We start from the raw sequence: 20,456 nt of genomic DNA, 5'->3' as shown, positions 1-20,456 counted from the left end.
ACTTGTCTGTTCTCATCTCTCTATTGGCATTTTATGTGCTTAATGATTTGTATAAGCTCTTTATAACAGAATTTTAACCCTATGCCTGTTTTATTTGTTGAAATGGTTTTCCTGGGCGGTTATTTACTGTTCAATTTTGTTTCTAACGTTTTCAGTGGACAAAGGTTTATCATCTTTATGTAGTCAAACCTATTGATCTTTCCCTTTCAGGTGCCTTCTATTGCTTTATAAGTTAGAAAGTCCTTTATCAACAAGAGATAAAACAGGTATTGACTTAGCTTTCTTTCTAGTTCTTAGGGCTTCTTTTCTTTTTTCTTTCCTTTGTGCCATGTAGCTCTTTGTTTGATGTGCGTGGATTTATTTGAGTTTACAGTGTGCAGATTAATTATTTTCCAAATAGCTGATTGTACCAGCACATCTTATTGGATAAGACTTTCTTTCCCTCCCATATAGTAATGTCTTACTTATCCTATATTACATTTTTATAGATAATAAGCTTTGTTTTCAAGTTACTTATTCTGATACACTGACCTGTTTTTTTCTGTATCACACTGCCTTACTGATCATAGGTTTTTCATATACTTAAATAGCCTCTCAATTTCAACAATTCCTGGGTTTCTTTCACCCATTTGTTCTTCCAGATGACTTTGAGAACCATTCTGTAAAGGTAAAAAACAAACAAACAAACAAACAAACAAAAAAACACCAAACCAAACAACATATTGAGATTTAAAATTCAAATTTCATTCAAATATTTGAGAAGATAACATAGTCTCTCTACGCAACTCTGGGCTCATCTCTATCTATGCCTCTTCTATTATAATTCTTGGGAGAGTTTTGTAGTTTCTCATATTTCATTGTTTAGCCATCCCTACAAGTATGTGACTAGATGTCCAGAGAAGCAGAAATAATAATAAGAATAATAAATTTATATATATGTATGTTACAGAATACTATCATTTTTAGTAAGAGAAGCTGCTTTTTGAGAAGTGCTATGTTTGTGATGTCTATTGGGTCAGCCCTCAAGTGAGTTAAGTGAGGAAAGTAATTTGCAGAATATTGTACACATTGTACAGGTGTACGTGTGTGTTTTGTGTATATCTGCACAAAGATGGGGCAAGGGGTTGAGCACTTTACAATCTAGATTACCATGACAGGGTGGGAATGGAGAGGGTGAAGGAATGGAAGGTAGATTCCCCCTCACCCCTGTGCTACCCCCACCCCCCCATATACACAGAAAAAGGAAGGAAAAGAAAGTTGCTAAAGTTGCCAGTTACCTAGATGGTGGGTGGTGGTCGTCACTCGGTTACCTTTTTTGTCCCAGAAGCAGTCCTGGGAGGCGCCCACGGTAGGCACCTGCTGGGTGGGTGAAGCTGGGGTTTACTAGTTTGGCTAATTTTGCCCGTCTCCACCTGTGGGGGTGGGGTGAGGGGAAGCAAATGTGTTCTGGGGCCTCCTGACTGGGATGCTTCCAAAGGCAGCCGGTGCCTCCCTCTCCTCGGCTGACACCCCGCTCCTGGCCAGCCCCTCACAGAAGGAGCCAGGATCAGACTGCTCAGCCTGGCAGGCCCCTCTGGATTTGTCTCCGTCCCCAATCCCACACTGCTTGTTTCAGGAAGGTTTCCGAGGCTGCCCCAGTCTATCATGGTTGGAGTGAATGATCATAGGATTCAGACCTTTCCATTGGCACAAAAACAGGCTAGCAGACTTGATGTGGTGGGGAAGAGAACTGGCTTCCGAGTGAGCCAGGCGGGTTCGTATCTCAGCCCTACTACCTCGCGGCTATGCAGTCTTGGGCAGGTTTCTCACCCACGCTGAGTTTCAATTTCCTCACGTGTAGCGTGGGGGTCAGAGGGCTGGAGTGAGGATGAGAAGTGGGGAAGGCCAGCTCAGGACCGGTGCGCAGGAGCAGTTCTGTCCTTGCCCCTCCTGCTAGTCTGGCTCAGACCCCGAGGAGACAGATGAGAGGAGCAGGCAGAGGGAGGCAGCAGGACACACACACCAGGCCGAGAGCCGATCTCAGGAGCAGGCTACACACACACCAGGCCGAGAGCCGATCTCAGGAGCAGGCTGGCGATTTCAGGTGCGCGAGGGAACATTTCCAGGTGGAGTCACCCCAAACGTTTCTTGGCTGAATGGGGCCCTGAAGGATGGGGAGAAAAAGGACAGGAACAGTGTGGGCAGGGAGATCTCCAAGTGTGTTTGATGAGCAGCAAGGAGGCCAGCCTCGCAGGGTGGGGGGGTCTGGTCGGCAATAAGCACGCCCAGCGGGCAGGACTTGGGCTCTACAACTGGGCTGTCTTCTCTGGGGACCAGGAAGACACTGATGATTCTGGGGCGACCGCAGTGGGTGAGGGAGGAAAACTGTGAGCTCCAGGAAGGTGGGAGGAGGAGCCAGACTGGAGGACAAATTCTAGTTCCTTGACTAGGGATTTGGGGAAAACAAAACCTCTCTGGCTTGTCTTCTCATGGGTAAAATGGGGATAATTCTAGAACCTACCTCATAGGGTTGTTGTGCAGATACAATTAAGCTGGTTCAGTCCCAAGAAGCTCTCCCTTGCTCTCCTTTGAGCTCCTAGGAAAGAGCACTGACAAGAAGGCATACAGATCTGGGTTCAAATCCTGATTCTGATTAGTTGAGTGAAAATGGGCAGCACGGAGCCATCTCCTTGGATGGCTGTGGGGAGGAAGCACCCTCCCACTTTCGGCACTGTGACGCTCCCACCAGCAGTGCCCAGGCCAGCTGCCCAGAGCGTGTGGGAAAGGCCAGCTGCCCGGACCTGGAGCAGGCCCACGGTCAGGAGGCCGAGGAGAAAGAAGAGTCAGTGGGGGACGCTTAGCCGCTCAGAGCCTGAGGGACAGAGGCCTGCAGAGCCCGACGCCCACAGTGGGGCTCTGCCCTCAGCATCGGGGACACGTGTGGCCTGGGCAGTGAAGGCCATGGCAGCGGGGCTAGGGTGGCTTCACACGTGCCCGGGGGTATGGTGTTGTGCGGCGCAGGGAGAAGAGGCACTTGCGGGGAGAGGAAGAAGTGACGATGAGTCACAGGCTTGCAGGTTTTCACTCTGCCTGACTTCCGAGCCCTGGTTCCAGGACTCCAGCCCAAGTGCGGGCTCGTGAGTGATGGGGGATGGAGGTGATGGACTCAGAGAGCTGAGAGTCCGCCCGCCAACAGAGACTCGGAGCCCCTTGTCCCCCTCACCGAGCACACTCCTCAGCGCCCAGCAGCCCCGCTTGGATTCTCAAACGGGACTGGCGACCACTAAGGCTCAGCCTTTTGGCTGCTTCCAGAGAGTTATCTGGTATCTCCAGGAGGTCAGTGGTTGTGCCCAGGCAGCCTGTTTCCACTCAGAGGTTTGCAAATTTGAGAGACCTGAACCTTGGCAACCAACTCACTCCCCCCCTCCACAATACAAGTTTTAAGCTTCAGCTCTTAATTACCTCAACCTGCTCTTACTGGCAACCTGTGATCTGCCAACTGCAGTTCTTGGCTCCTGAGGCACTAATGAAGTTCCTTCCCCTGTAGAGCACAGGCTCACTTAAAAGAAAGCATAATTTGCTGGGCCTTGGAAAGCAGCAAAGAGCTCCCGGAGCAGAGGGTGCACACTCAGGGCCAGGCACTCAGAGAGCTTCTCGTACCAGTTAATTCCAGGTAGGAAAGAACTCGAGATTCTTTGTGGCCCGGCTGGAAAGAAGTCAGTTCCCAGGCATGTGGAAGCCAAAGGCCCTACTCAAATGTCAGTGGTCCATCACCTCTGGACAACCCAGAATCAAAGGGAAGAGTGGTCTTCCTGAGGGCCCACTAATGGAATTCTGAGGAATGGATCCCATACTGGGCAAAGTAATGGAGGGAAAATAGACTCTCCAGTTATACCAACGTACAAAGTGGCCCCATTTTGACCCTGCTCCACCTCACTTGGAGTCTGACTTGGGCAACCCTGAACTGGTCCCACCATCCAGGCCTGTATCTTTTCAGGGGCCCCGGTTGGCCACGCACCAGCAGAGCATTAGACAGCGACCCAAGCCTAGTGTGCTCCATCTCTGTGACGCTGAGACCTCTCAGCTCCAGCTGTTTGTCTCTTTCTTTGGTTCTCTTCTCCCAAAAGCCAGTGTGCTGTGCTCACAGTGGGGAAGGCTAGTTCCCCGGCTTCTCTCCAGCAAGCAGAGCCCACGTCCCTGGGGGTTGTCTCTCAGCTTTGTTGCTGACTCTTCCTCCCAGGCCCAGGCAACAGAGAGAGCTCTGAGGCCCACATTAACACGGGTTTTGCCTCCTCAGCAACATAAAACGTGAGTCTGCCAATCAGTTTTCTGGAATAGCCCTTAAATACCATGTCTGAAAATTCCAGAGTGCTTGCTGGTGGGGAGAAGCAGAAACATTGGGCTGGAGACAGTGTTCACTGTAAAGGGTTTAGAGCTCTAAAATCTGGTCTAAATTTAGAGTCTACATGTTTGCACTTTCATCCGTTCTACTCCAATAACGTGGCAGCTGTCACCGTCACTGCCCACTGCTGACTCGTCCTGCCTGAAGCAGGTGGCCTCCTCTCTATGCTGCTGAAGTGTCTGCACATTAGCTTGTCTGCCTTTGTGAGGACACTGTGTGTGACCATGTACCTTTAGGAACAGGCGAAAGACATGGATCCTGTAGCAGATGATGCTGTACAAGACCCTGCCTTGCTCGTATTGTCTGCAGAGCTCTGAGATGGCCACTGAGAGGCTCAGCCACAGGCCAGCTAACCAAACCTCTCAAACACGTTAACAGGACAAACCCTGGAACTCTATATGGTGACTGGTCACCAGGGGGCGATCTCACACAGCAAACCTGCAACCCTCTGAGCTCTGCAGGAAAGCTGAAGGCCTTCACTTTCCCTTCAGCCTAGTCTTCTCAGGTTAGGGAGGGAATGAATTGAAAATACAGTCCAGGTCAGCAGGCAGGAACTTTCAAGAGGGCATGCATCGCGGGAGTTAAGGTGTAACCATGTCTGCAACCAAACTGCCCCTCCCCCACAGCATGTCAGCACGGGGGAGCTGCCGAAAGGACAAGCACTTGTCTGGTTTTTAGTGTATATGAAAATGAATTTATTTACACTAACATGATGCCACAGAGAACACAGCAAAGTACCACAGCAAACCAAAGGGCGGCGCCACCTGGTGACAGAGGGGACCTTTCATTGGTAGATTTATACAACTCTAAAATCTGTAAGTAGAGAGGTGAAGCTCCAGGAAAGTGCAAAAGAAACAAGATTTTCAAAAAGAGAGCATGGGCAGAGCCATGGGGAATGAAAGAGAGAGTGGAATGAGGACTGCCATGATTCGAATCACTGAGAAGGACATCTTGCTTCTGCCCTCATCTCACGCCAAAATGCCCGGCATATCGTCAACAGAAAAATACCACCCCAGTGTGTTCACACATAACACTCTTCAAAACTGCTAAGGGAAGGGATAACCAAGTAGCATTTGGAGCAAGTTTCCTGAAGCAGTGTGGTTTCTCTCTCAAAAACGCTACCCTGAAGCCATAGGGCTGGTTCAACATTCAAGTTATCATGAGTGTAGACACACACGTACCTCCCACGCACTACACGGGCAAAGTGGATTTTCCATAATATAATATTTGTAGCAAAATATATGACTCTGTACTTCTGCTAGGTTAAAAAATGTCCGACCTCTCTTGATTCCCTGAAACTTTCTCGATTAAAAAAAAAACCCCCAAAAACACGGAGGCAAATGGATGGGTAAAAGTAAAAAGCTGGAATAAACGCGGAGGCTCTCTGGAGTGGGAAACGTGTGATGGGATGTCTGGACACAAGCCCCTGCAGCCCACCCAGGTGGGGAAAGCTTCTAGCAGTGGCTGACGCAAAAACCTACTCTAATTTCAAACAGATGTGTGGCAGGGGGAGGTGTTTAACGGCTGTATAGCACCTTGTACATTCTGGGCACTTATAAATATTAAATGGTGGTGATGAGGAGTGTGATAAACACCTCAGTAGGAAGGTTTATAAAAAATATTACAATTTGTTAAGAAATTTCCCAAGAGTTCTTTAAACAAACCTATGGAAACTACCACATCTCTTTAAAAAAATTCCTTGGCTCTCACTATTACACAGATATGATGTTCCCAGGCTGAAGTTCGAGCAATTGTCACAACCATGTCAACGGGAGAGGAAACAGTTCCTTCTCCTTAAATGCTGGGGAACTTTATAATCTGCCCGAGGTTTTCACCATCACCATCATTTTTTTCCCTAATACACAAAATGGACTTGTTTTAAAAAAATAAGTGCTTTTTTGAGGATGGGTTATTTTATCAGCTGAATACCTGGACGTGGAATGTATGTGAATTCTCCTCCCATGGCATCTGTCATAACTCAACCTCATCACCTAAGAAGCACAGGACAAAAAGGCTTGATTTCTTTGGTATAATCTCTGCCTAGGATCTTGCATGGCACCTCTTATGGCTTCCCTTATGGTATCATTTTTGGTCCATGGAATCCCCACTTTCAGTGCTGCCGTCGGCATGGACAGCTAGGCTGCAGTGCACACTTCAGCAAGAGCTGCACTTGGATTCGTCTCGGCACAGCGCTTTGGGCCTTTGAGAATGTGAGCTTCAGTGAGGTAAAGCTAATAACCCAGTTTCGTGGGCAGCCATCCTGTTCACTCATTAGGCTGAACCAGAATTTTTAATGCTTATCAACTAGTGAGGGGAATAAAAAACATGTCAGAGTTAGCCCAGGGAGTCAAGTTCCTCCCCGCCCCCCAAGTATGTCCATGCTTTATTTATACACCTAGAACCATTTGGAATATAGTGCCGTATCCTAAGTCCATCCCAGTTTCTGGAACTAGCTTGTACTTTTTCAGATCACTGCTGCTAACGTCTAGGGGAAAATCCTAGTTGCAGGTTATCAGCAAAACCAAGTCAGGTCACTTCCCAGCACCAAAGTATTCTTCAGTCAAATCTGGGACGCTGAGTGCGATCCTTCTATGCCCTACTGTTTAGCAGGTCCCAAAGACCTTTCATGGAAATTTTACAATGCTAGAAACTTTAAAATACAATTTTAGGTAGTTTAACTCGCAGAAATATCATTACTATTTCTAGAGGTTCAGATCTCTTGGCTTAGAGTTTTCTAAGTTCACAACCTTATTCCGAATTTGGAAGCACAACTGGCCCCCACTGATAATGAAAAGTTACTCAGAGTCTTAAAACCTTAATAAACAGGTTTTACTTTAGCTCCTCAACATCAGTAGGTCAGGGAGTGTGGGTGCTTGTGCCCCCCTGTATCTGTCACCCAGTTTATCTTCTGAGGGCGAAGCTTGAAACCCACTGCCATATTCCTGGCTTCCAATTCTGACTCAGCCTAGGGGTTGGTGGACGTCCTTCACGATTCTTTTGCTGTTGATTCCACAGGTTGCAATTGCTCTTTTCCCCATCCTGTTATTGTTGACAAATTAGTTTCTGGACATCACACTAGTGCACCAAAGGGGCTCTACTCAGGCAGCAAGGGAGCCCTCTCACAGCCCCTGTCCTTCCTGCGGAACGTCTAATTCCCTTCCTTCCCAGACGAGGTCATCACGCTAACAAGGCACTCTGCTGTACATTCAGTCTTGGTCTTGGCTATTCCAGCCATTGTCCGTTTCTCTAGTACCCAAATATGTACGAGAGATTATTCTTGCTCATGTGGCTTAAGGAAAAGTTCCAATAGCGGCTTAATTGTTCAAATTCTCAATATAAATGGAAGAATCTATAGTATAGACTTCAACAGAACAGAAAAAAATCCAATCAGTATTGAAGACAATAACTTGATGTTACTTGAGAAAACAAAGTGCTATACTAGTCACAATCCAAAACTCATATATATATATATATATATATATATAAAAATATATATATATATATATAAAAATACGTATGTATGTCTGTCTTTGTCTGAGGGCAGGATTTCTTTCCAGTTGATGAATGAATCCAAAGTTCCTACTACAATTAAAATGGAAATGTAAAATATTTGTGATAATATGAGATAGACTGAATTTCATCATTTGGAAAAATATTTGGAGGACAATCTGATGTAATACTTCTTGCCTAGAAATAGGGTTATTCTGCCTATTCTGCTCTAACCTGTAACACCTTCCTCCCTCCCCACCTTACATTCCTTGGCCCTCACTCAGAGAACTGTTAATCTAGTCACCTGTCTTGGGGAAGCCTGCGTCCCTTCTCTGCCTAGTTGGCATTCATTTTTTGCCCTTAACACATCTGAATATGAAAACAGTACTAAACACATCTGATGTGAAGAGGTGCTCGGTTTGCCAGTGCTATAAGATAATGGTAGTGGAGGGTGTCCGTGATTATAATACTATAGAATTAAAATGAAGAAGACTGGATCCAAGTCAGAACAGAAACAGAAAAAAAGGAGGGGGCAGGATACCTATAGAACAAATAGAGGGACCAGGAAACATTCTTCATTAAATATGAACCCTCATTAAATAGTCAACATTCAAATTTACACGGGCAAGGCACCATGAGAGTGACATTTGAGAAAGCGTCTCAATATGCAAACCATGGAGGGGGTGCTGCTAAGGGAAAGTGGTGGCTGACAGGGTCAGTGGTCTGCGTGCTGCCACTTCAGTGTATAATGGGGCAGGGAGTTATGTGCACGTGGGCTATGCTAAGGTGGACCAAACACCAGCCTGGTAGGCAAGGTGTGGCCACGTCACAGGACACCGAGAGAGTGTAGACTGCTGGTCTGCAGCGGCACGCCCACCTTGTGGCCATTCCTTGGGGCAGAGACTTGCACTCTGGCCAGAGGAGACAAGACTCTTTGTGGGCCAACCAGCTCCCTTCCCTGGACGTCCTGTACTGCTGGCCAGGAGGACAGGGGCATCCTCCATGTGGAGCCTCACATGTCCCATTCTCTTAAAAAAAGAAAAAGAAACAAAGAAGAGCACAATAAAATACATTCTTCTCCTTTCTTGATCCTCTTTGATATATGTGAATCCCATGAAAGGTTGTTAATAATGTTAAAAGTTTAGAAATTACAAAAGGCCACTAACGTGCTCCTACGTAATACTGCACAATCAGGCTTGGCCTTCATAAACTGCACTGGTAGATGAGGGGCGCAGGGCTCTCACCCACCAGTGCAGAGGACGTGCCTATCAACCCTGCCACAGGTTGCTCCCCCAGAGGCCTGGCCTCTACTTCCAGCGTGCGTGTGCGCACACATGGGCACACACGTGTACACACTCACACTGTCTGAGTGACTCTTGGGATTTCAAGGTTGAAGTAAACAGAACAGATACTCACAGTTTTGAATAACACACACACACACACACACACCCCCCCCGGGTGGAAGGACCACTCATCTCAGGCAAATATGTGCCAAGGGAAGAAGGGGAGGGTTGCTGGAAATATTGCTTCAGGTGAAGTTGCAACATAGACATTGTATATACAGCTAAAAAAAAATACATACAAAAATTGCACATATATCCATAGGAGAGGAGCACAGACCCCACTTGCAGCGAACAGCTCTCAGCCACCCACCTCAGCCATCCAAATTCCCTGTGAGCTGTCCTCCAGAGCCATTTCAGAGAGTCACAAGGAGCAATGTGCCCCTGCAACGGGGCGGCCGTCTCTCTGGAACAGGTTGGCATTCTGAGGAGGAGGTCAGCAGTCTCATCAGTGGCCTTCTCCCCTTCCCCTGCCTCCTGGCCATCCTAACAGCCACCCACGCCACGCTCTCTGAGGAGATATTACAGCTCAACTGACAGCCGCTTCATGCAGGGCTGTTATCTACAGCATTGGGTAGGCTAGTTAACACTGGCTACTGATAGAAGGAAGCTGGCCAATTACTGCTCCAGGGGAAAACGGTGATCTGGGCACCGGCAGCCCTGGCTGCCAGTGCTGACAGCTCTGACAATAATCAAAGAACGGTACTTTAAACTCTGTTCCCCTGATGGTCCCTAGAGAATTGCACATGCAGGAAAATCATCTCCTTGTGTCCTGCCAGCTATTCATAAGATCTGAACTGCACTCCACCCTGCTGAGGCATTGGTGACACCACGCTGGGTCAGCTCTGTCATGGGCCACAAGTGGCTGATAAACCCAAATTTCATTGGCAAGTAAGGACAGAGTAGAGGTGAAGGAGAATCAGGCAGTGGCAGCAGAGGGGAGACTGTTAGGGCCGTCCTCCATGCAGTGCACACACTTATCGATAATAGAAATGAAAATGGGTTCATGACCGAAAGGATGGGATCTCTCCTTGTCCTTCTACTATCTGCTGGAACAAAGGATACAGTTCCCAGAACCCAAACTAGGCTGATGCTAAGGATGGCAGTTCTGCCTGGTAAGAGAGTCAGTTATTGATCCTTTAAAGGAAGAAAGTCTGTTGTGAGACCTTAGTGGATGATGGTAAGGACTGGTTAAATCCGTCTATTGCTAGTGAGAATAAATACATGGCGTTAAAAAGACAGGTGAAATTCAGAATTATAGAGGAACCCAGCTCACTGAGTTCAAACCAGAGAAGCTGTCCCTTCAAGGATGTGTCTTCATTTTCCTTGCGTTTGGAGGACAGTTAGGGCAGAAGGTGTTCCCACAGAAGGCAGCTGCGCGTTTGTGTGGCTGACTTCCTGTGAAGTTAAGAGGGACTCACGTCTCACTGTTTTGGAGCTGAGGATAACTTTTCTGAGTGGACTCATCTATTCATGGATGGGGATGGAAGGCTTGCCTCTCCTCTTTCCGTGAATTCTGTGTGAGTACCAGGAAGGGGAAGTATGTGAGCGACTCGAAGAAGGTTACGATGACGTAAAAGGAGCAACCGGGACATATTAACGGGGCTGCAGGATTTTCACGACACAGCTGAGGGAGTCTGGAGTAGCAAAAGCCAAATATTGAGCACAAAGCCAGTCCTCAAGGCTGATGCCGCCCTCCCTGTCCAGGGACTTCTCAGCAAACTTGATCATGAGCAGTGTCCGCTTGATGTCCAGCCAGTTTTGGAGCAGGGTGTTCCTCTGCACTGGGCTTGGGGAGGCGGTGAGAGTCTGGAAGAGATCTTCCCGGGGGCCCCAGAGCAGACACTGGAGGATGCCTCTGGCGTCTGAAATAAGGATCCGCTCAGAAGGGTTGGGATTCAGGAGGCAGCTGGCCAGCTGCTGCAGGCCCCGGGAATAGGGGGAGCGGAGTGGGATGCGAGGCAGGTCTGCTCGAGTGTATTCCTTCTCCTTCAGCTCTGGGTTCTCATCGAAGGGGTTGGGCAGGTGCAGCATCTCGTAAATGAGGATGCCTGTCTGGAACTCATCACACTTTTTATACTGGGTGGCTGTGATGATCTCTGGGGCGAGGCGGGACTGGTCCCGGAGGATCTCGGGGTCCACCAGATGGCTCTTCTGCTTGGCTTGAGAGAAGTTGCTTACTATGAGCCTCGTGGGACAAGAAGAGGCAGGGCTGGGCTCCGCAGGCCCGAGGCCCTGGGCGGGTCCCCCGGGCTGGTAGTGGACAAGCAGCAGGTTCTCCAAACGCAGGTCGCAGTGAGTGACGTGGTAGGGTTTGAGATGCTCCAGGCCGGAGCACAGCTGTAAGAGCAGCAGACATACTTGCCTCTCATACACGTCAGGGCTCTTCCCATGCTGCGCCAGCGAGTCTTGCACAAAGTCAGCCACGGTGAGACAGGGGACCTCTCTGGTGATGACCACAACGTGGCTCCTCTGCTTCCTGCTAACGGCTGCCTGGCTTTCTTTGTGGGATGACTCTGCTTCAGAGCTGGGCTCTGGGCTTTTCCCATCGGTTTCTCCTTTCACCTCTTCTGTCGCTTCCGTTTCCTCCTCTTCCTCCTCAGGGGCATCAGGATCCTCCCAGGGAAGCAGACGTTTAGGAACTTCAGCGAGAAAGTGACCACAGTCCTGCTGGATGTTAAAATGGACAGCCAGACTCTGCCGGACAGCCAAGCTGTGATAATATTGCTGCGATTCTTTAGCTTTGCTCTTACAGATCTGAAAGAAGAACGCAAAGAACACAATTTAAAATGCACACTTTCATAATGAGGCTTATGATGTGTAAAGAAGGGTTAATTGGAAGGTGACTGGTGGGAGTCTGGAGTGGCAAAAGCAACAGTGTTGCGGTGAAGACACAGCTTTAGAGTTGTGTCTTCAGAAAGGGTCTTGGTGATCCTTTGCGGAGTGACAGCAGCAGTGTCTGCGTGCTTAATGCCTCACATGTGTTATCTCTAGTCCTCACACTAACTCTTCCAAGTAGGCTGAGGACCTAAGAATAAAAACAACAACAACAAAAACACAAAAAACACAAATCCAGGGCCACCAGTTTGCAAACCTAAGTCTAACGCCAAAGCTTTCTCTTTCCACTGTACTTTGCCCCTCATCTAGAAAACGGAACAACAAAAGTCATTTTCCACCTGTTTTCTGTGGAGGTTTACAGCCTAGACCTACACAGCAGCTCAATAAATGGCTCATAAAGTAGGCCCGAATACCTTATTATATCACTGGTCAGGAGAGTGACATACAATCGGCCAGGTAAACTGTGGGTTTTCCTAACTTTTCAACTGATGTCATCGTGATGGTCACAACTCAGGCACTCATGGTTCACTGGCAGGGCAGAGATGAAAGTTTGAGAGAATCGTTGGTCTCAGCTAGTCAGAGCAAAACCAATATTTCAATGGCAGGAGTCTGAGGTTTACACCTTCTCTTAACAGGCCTCATTGAAGGCCTAATATTCAAGCAATCAGGCCTCTCAAAAAGAACACTATTAAATGGTTACAGATCAAGGAAGAGTTTTTTGATCAAAAACATTAGCCAAGAGTTCTACATACTAAAACAACTACTGTATTTCTTTTCTTTTTTTTTTTTTTTTTTGGCACACGGGCTTAGTTGCTCCGCGGCATGTGGGATCTTCCTGGAGCTAGGATCAAACCCATGACCTCTGCATTGGCAGGCAGATTCTTAACCACTGCGCCACCTAGGAAGCCCACAACTACTGTATTTCTAATCTTAAAGGGTGAGAAAAGCAAAAAGTAAATAAAATCACCCCTAAATGGGTTACCCTCATGATATGATTTGAGAAGCTGACAACAGAAGGCTGAGTCTCCAACACCAGTTCATAGACCATAATAGCCTGCACCGGACAGCTCCTCCACGATCCTGGGAACTAGGAACACACTTGCCACTCTTCCTCCCCAGCAGGAGCTCACTGCTGCATCTCAAAGACATCAAAGTCTCCCAGCAACAGGTGCTCTGCAGTGTTTACATTTTCCAGTTTATTGCAGTTAACACAGAAATGCAAATTTTAAAAAGTTTTTCTTGTCATCTCTATTTAAAAAGAAAAATGTACATCTTCTTAGGAGGATACTGATGGAGCCTCAGTTTGGAGAAGCAGCATGCTCTGATTTCCATTCAAATAGATATTAAGGAAAAAAAGGGGCAAAGGAGTCTCAAGGGAGAGGAGCATCCCCCTCTCATTTACTGTATTTATACGTATTTATTACTGTTAAAGAATTGATATGAGTGATCAATGTCACACACACACACACGCACACACGCACACGGAGAGAGAGAGGTCTGAAAACAAATTTCTTCAAGTCTTCTTCCACCTACCTAATAAGTTTTGAGGGCACAGTAAGTATTTCTTTGCTTAAGCAAACTTCTGGTCTTAGAACAAAGATATCTCTAGGCTGAGTTCAAGTTCAACATATATCTTTCAGAAAGTATTATCTTGGAAAAGCTCTCAAAGTCTCAGCACAGGCAGTATAATATATATTCCTACATGCTCATCAGTCACAACATGAATTCTTTCTATACTGTACTGTTGGTAATATTTCATATTTATATGTCACTAGGTATTTAAAAATCTTACAGTAGTCATCATTTAGTTGTATGGGAGTTAGATCCAGGACATGGCACCATTAACCCCGTTTCCAATTTTAATAATTTGCTCAATATCACACTGCCTGTTGGAATGAAAGTTCAAAGGTCCCAATTCCTCAGCCTTTGAAAAGTCAATCAAATACCACTGAGTTCAGCTGAATGAGACTGTGTAGTTAAACGCTAGCTGTCATCCTATAGAAATGGACACTCACCAAGGTCTTGAGAAGCCTAGCATTTAGCCCTGCTACTAGCTGTGTAAACTTGGGTATTTCTCTTAATTTCTCTGGGTCCCAGTTTTTCTAATAAAGGAGACAATATAAAGAATACTGAACCCTACCTCACAGAGCAATTGTGAGAATCAAATGAAATCAAGTATGTAGAGCATATCTGTAAATTACAAAGCTGTACAAATGTAACATTCATAATGACTAAAACAATGAACAACTTGTAAATGTTAAAATGATGCATTAGAGAATCCTCATATTTTTCCAAACAAAGAGAGAAAGATAGAAAAATGCATTTTTTAAGTCTGAGAGCCACTTGCCCCAGCAGTGAGGCTCTTTGACCACAGGTTTCATAGAGGGCAGCTAAAGAGGGACTGTTTCACACCTCCATGCCGGGTCAGCCCTGAAAAACAAGTCAAGATCAGCAAGTCGTACGTTCTGATCTAAGACGGCCCAACCTAAGGCAAAGAGAGAGAGAACTGTTGGGCCAAACTGTAGTTTTCACTATGCCAAGTTGTACTGAAAAAAACTTGCCACCTTGTGGTTTGGCATTAGAAGCAGAGAAGATATTCTAATTGTGATTTCTATTCTAATTGTATCTATACACGCACACATTTTAATAAGATATCCTAGAGCTTTGTCAGTAGATAAGAACATGGGTACTACAACAAGAGTTTATGTCTAGCTTCACAGATCAACTTGAGATAAAGGTTCAAAGTGATTTACGAAGAAGAAATGATAAATTGTTCGGTCATTTTGGATGATCTGAAGGAAAATGGTCTGCCTAGGTAGCCAAGCTGAGGAGCTGGCACTTCCTTATCTCTTCATCTTACAATATGTAGACAGGCTGGAGAATAATGGGTCACTACAGTTGTAAGGGCAAAGGAAAAAGGGAGAAGACTGGAGCACGAAAGAGGAAAACAAAACACGAGGACTTTTAATTGGCTCATAACCATGAGAACAGTTACAACCAAAATACAGACCTATGGAGATTTCCATAATAGGATTTCTCATATGATGAGTATCTCATAAATCTTCACTATGGAGCCTGTGATGATGTTAATTTAGGTAGGAGTATTATATTATTCTATGCACCACATAGTAGCCATTTTTCAAATATTAATAACTTGATTCCTTTCGTTAAAAAAAAAAAAAACCCTCAAAATGACCTGACTTCAGATGATACATTTCTGGCCCAAAAGCCATTTCAGAAAACAACACTCTTTTCAGAACAAATGGACAGGGTTCTTCCTGCTGGGTGTCGTCTTCTCCTTCTTCCCTTACCCAGTATCTTCTCGGCCAGAGATCAAAGCAATTTCTTGGCCTCCCGTTTTCATTTACCTTTACTGAAAGGAATTCACATTCCTTCCTTACAAAGGGTAGCTGGCCTGAACTGGAAGATTCCACTCCCCAAGAAGAATGATTTCCATACGACTCCCAGGCGCCACAAAATTTTATAACAGGAACAAAACTGGAGCTGGAATGGTCCCATATCTTCATCTAAGATTCCCTTTCGTAACGGGAGAAAAATCATCTCATATTTGTTTTGACTGTGTATGGGAAAGCCTATTTAAAATGCTGCCAATTTTTGCAGACTGTACCGTGTACATTTTCTGAATGGGACGAACAGCCCTAAGAGAGCGTGAGCCACAGTGACACTAGAGGGAGCTGCAACATCAAGCCAGGAGTCGTTTGCATGGAAAATGCAGCAAGAGAACGAAACCAGGCTGGTGAAGCTTGAATCTTGTAGAATATGCCATAGGTCCCCTTTGTGGACAAGTTCTTGGTTCTGTGAAGGTGGCAATGCCTAACTCATGACAAGGGAACGCTTCGTGTGAGGAGTACAAGCAGGAAGGGATGCCCATCCTGGGCGCAGTGACCCTCGCCCGCCTGCCCACTCACAAGGCACAGCTTCCGGAGCTACTTCTCCAGAGGAAGCCAGAAGAACATCAAAAGGGACAGCCACCAATGTGGACAACACACTGTCACAAAAACAGAGGCTTGAGGGAAATTGAGTGCTTGTCCAAGTTACTAAAGACGAGAGAGAACAGAGAAGGGGGAGGAGAAATATTGATTCCTTTCAATTGAGCATTCAAACAAGTGCCTGACAGCTCCTCAGGTACTTCCTATCTGGAGAACACGGCCTCCTGAAGCAATCTGGCCAGAACCCCCAAATACAGTGGGCGGGGGGGGGAACTCCTTAACCACAGATAAATAATCTGTTGGAAAATGGGAAAAAAATGCTTCCAGAGTCAGAGCCAAATTAACCTCTCCTGATACCTTCTTAGACCCAGGTCAAAGCATACCACACTTAACACGAGCCTGATCTTAGTGGGGAAACAGAGCTGACAATGGATCCTCACACATGACATGAGAAGTTTAATTTCAAACATTCATTTCAGTGCAGGAGCTCATTTTCTGTGTTGCTCATGGCAACTACTCTGCATATCTTTGAGGCAAATTTGCCATTATAAAGCATTTGTGTTTGTTATAATAATCTCAACCTAGATAGCTAACTTTGAAAAGTAGACTGGGGGTGGGGGGGCTCTGGCTGTGAAGCCTCATTAAAAGCAGCTGGGAAGGAGAAGGCAGCATTACGTGTCTAATGCTACTGACCCTTCCAGAATACCCATGATGCCTGGGACTTGTAAAGAGGCTGTACATCTTGCTGCCCTTTCAGTATTGGGGAGTGGAACAGATATTCAGTTTAAGGCAACAAAGCAGAGAGGTGGGGGGAAAAGGTGGACATTTGGCAAAACAGAATGGCTATGGAATACATCAGTTGTTGAATGGGGAGTGGTATTATCTGCTCTTACTTACTTGACCCTTTCTCCCAAAGGCTCCCTGAAATGCTGGTGTTTGAGGGGTCTGCTCTCTATCCTCTTTTCTTATTGACATACTCCCTTCCGTAAGCTCATGGCTTCAATCATCTTGATATACTGCTGACTTCCATATCTACATTTGCAATCCAAACTTGTCTCTGAGCTTCAGACTTATCTATACAAAGGCCTACTTGATTTCTCTCCAGGTGTGTCCCATCCTATAGATGCCTTAAAATCAACATAACCAAACCTGAACTTCTCCCCACCAAATTCCCTGTTCTTCCAGTACACACTCTCTTGGTGAATGGCTCTGTTATCTGTCCCAACATCTAGATGAGATACCAAGTTCACTCTGGATTTCCCCTCCATCTTCATTCCCTGGATCTAGTCAGTTACCAACTTCTATTGATTTTGTTCCCATATAACTTTCAAATTACCCTCTTTTCTCCATCTCTATGGCTACCATTGTCATTTGCTGGTCTACTATAAAAGATTTCCAACTGGTCTCCCTGCCTCTCATGTGATTCCTCTCAAATACACCTTCTACGTGGCCACCAGAGCCGCCTTTCAAAAAACAAAATCGGATAAACTTCCTAGTGGTTCCCCATAATCTTCATAGGATACAGTCCTGGCCTGGCCTCTTTCTAGTCTTACTGCTCACCTCTCTTCTACTTTTGCCACACTGAACTACCTGCAGCCAGCACCCTACTTCCACCCTCCAGGTGTTCTCTCTGACTGAGGTTCCTCTTTTCCCCTCATCTGCCTGCGGGAATCCTACTTCTTTTCTTCAAAGTCATCGCCATGTGTCATGTGTGTCAAAGAGAGAAAGTGCTATATACCCTAAACCTCCTTTCTGTGTTTCACATGCACCGCATGTACATGTCTCTACTATTACAGCTACCACATTTTTTTTGTCTGTCTTAAAAGCAGACATTTGTATCTTTAGGGTCCAGCACAGAGCAAGGCACCTAGTGCATGCTCAGTATGTCTGCACAAAGACTGAGAAAGGTGACATCTGACCTGGTATAGCCATAAGGCTTATTTACTCGGAACAGCTAGAATATATGAATAGCGTTTATGAAACAGATGGAAGTTGGCAAGGTGATGGGGAGGGGGCAATGGCTGACAAATCTGGGTAATAAACACTCATGACCTGACTACACAAACGAGTAAAATCTGAACAATGAGGGCTGTCTGCTGAGTCCAGGCTGTCTTGGAGGCTCAGGGGTTTTGTATTGCACAAAACCACATAAAACGACACTGTTCTTCATCATGCCATTCAATTTTCTCTTTTCCCCAAAGAAAGCAAGAATTAAAAAATACAGGACTCTTCAAAAATACTGTACATTAGCTTTTATTTTTCTATTATGGGCCCAGTCAGCCTAGTATGCCTTCAGCCGACTTCCACTTTATCAGCAGGGATTCTCATTTCTAGCTCGAACTATGTACTTTACAGTGCCTCAGTGAACCTTATGTGAGATAGATGTAGTAGGGAATGAATGGTAGAGGGACAAAAATGAGAAACATTAAAGATCATATACACACTATACCATCTGTGCTATTTTGTTATATTACCCCAAAGCACAACTGCATACAGGAAAGAGCATAGAACGAAAATTGGCAAATTCTAAATTGATATCCATTATTTGGTACAACCTCACTCTAAGAATACAGGCTGATCACTGATTGACCTCAATTCCTTGATTTGCCCAGGAGGAGTACTGCTTTACTTGCTGCTACAGAGCTAAGACCCATACACACTCAATGCTGTTACAAATATATTCAAAATGGATTAAGTTTTTAATATATAAATGCTGTCTGGGCCCCAAGTATTCAGAGCTTGATGCTGTAGGAACCTGCTATGAGACCTGTTAGGTAGGCCAGGTATTTAACAGCTTGAATTGCTGCAAAAATGTTCACATGCCCATAAAACATTTTGGAGTCTAGAAGAGAAATTCAAGAAGGCAACTGTATAAGATTTTACTATTTTCTTTGTGATTTGTACTCATCAAAAATCTTTTTATGCTCCCACTCAGCATGTGGATCAAAAGAATATCACCTGTGTTCCTGAGCCAGTAATTTAGGCTGAAGGAATGACACCCAGGATGATCACACTAGAGAAGCTGAGGCACAGAACAGTTCAACAACCTCCTGAGGGCCCAGATTAGGAACTCAATTAATCTGAATCCCAATTTATAATTCCCATCTATGTCCTCTCACTTCATTAATTAAAGCTAGGGCTCTCTTTTCTCACTAGACAATTTGTTTTGATACTACGTTTCCCTGAGTACCCTAAACCTCTCTTTTCTAAACCAATTTCCAGTTGAGACTTTAAGGCACTTCTGTATGCATTCACCTCTGAAATAAAGTGGACACTGACCTAGGATGGCTATGGGTCTGTAGAGCTGGCCGCTGATCAATCACTTTCTGTGAAGTTCCAACGCTGGGCATATTTGTGTTGAATTATGAAAATGAAAGTGGTTTCCTCTCTATGGTTTTTTCCTTGTGACTAAGCCAGTAATTAATTGCCTGATCCTATAGTCTGAACTAGTTGTAAATTCCTACCAATCATAGTTATTCCTATTAATGCTTTTTCATTTAGTGTCTTGCTTTCTCAGCATCCACCCAAATGAGATCAATGGAGACTCCAGAGTCAAAATGCAATAAAAGATGCTGGTCTCCACAGTTCACCTCTACTTTATTACAAGCTTTTAACAAGATTCTTGGCATAGCTGGAAGAAAAGAAGCTGCTCCACTGCTGTAATAGGGAAGTGTACATCTTCATTGAGCTTTGTGAGCTCTATTCCTGAGAACAAAAACCAGGGCTACTTTTAAACAAGTCCAAAATTTATACTTTTTGCTTATAAAAGATTTTCATCACCTTCCTCAAAGTAATTTCATCAATTTCTCCAGTGGTCTCACATAGCAGCATTTGTTATAAAATGATCTCATGACAACAGTGAAAAGAGAATGTCCCACTGACACTGAGCCATAATTTTACCAACTGTCCACCCTGCTTCTAGGCAAAAGGCTGTCATTTGTCCACTCAGGGATAACACTGAGGCACAGCAGCGCTAATCTACTGACTCAGGCATGATATAACAGGACAAGTTCCACGTAGGATAAGGAGGTAGCCTGCCATAAAGCTGATGACGATATGCAAAAGTACTTGTTCCTCTCTGTTCTCAGTTTCTTCCTGTGTAGAATGACGAAGGCCTGCCCTTCTAAAGTTGATGAGTGTACTTTGAAGATTATGTATCTGGTCAGTGGCCTCCCAGATTCTCTGAAAGGTGGCAAAGGCAAGGTGGATTTTATTTACAGCAGGGAAGTTAAGGGCTGGAGGCCAGCCAACATGCAGCCACAGAGACAGAAGGTCCAATCTACTGCATAGTGACTCACCAAATGGCGACCAGGCGATGAAAGGCGACATGAATGTCAGAGAAACAGGAGTTCAAGGTTAAATACTGTCTGGGAATCAATTTGGCCTTTCCTTCACCAACAGACTTAAAAATACTCTGTGCTCACTGCCTCCTCAGCCTCCCCGTTCCCTATTCCCACT

General features: G+C 45.5%; 1 protein-coding gene across 13 annotated transcripts in view; it reads right to left on the bottom strand.

Moving 5' to 3' along the window:
* Positions 1 to 5,035: 5,035 nt before the first annotated feature.
* Positions 5,036 to 20,456, bottom strand: part of PEAK1 (pseudopodium enriched atypical kinase 1) — a 272,370-nt gene continuing 256,949 nt past the window's right edge. For all 13 annotated transcript variants that reach the window (XM_057723460.1, XM_057723457.1, XM_057723463.1 and 10 more), the window contains one exon: positions 5,036 to 11,967. In XM_057723460.1, the coding sequence (XP_057579443.1) occupies positions 10,807 to 11,967 (1,161 nt within the window). In that variant the 3' untranslated portion in view covers positions 5,036 to 10,806. The remainder of the gene's footprint in view (positions 11,968 to 20,456) is intronic.

The sequence above is a fragment of the Hippopotamus amphibius genome, chromosome 2 (genome assembly GCF_030028045.1).
Source record: "Hippopotamus amphibius kiboko isolate mHipAmp2 chromosome 2, mHipAmp2.hap2, whole genome shotgun sequence".
Classification (NCBI taxonomy): domain Eukaryota; kingdom Metazoa; phylum Chordata; class Mammalia; order Artiodactyla; family Hippopotamidae; genus Hippopotamus; species Hippopotamus amphibius.
Note: the sequence above shows the minus strand (reverse complement) of the source record. Positions and strands in the feature narration are given on the sequence as shown.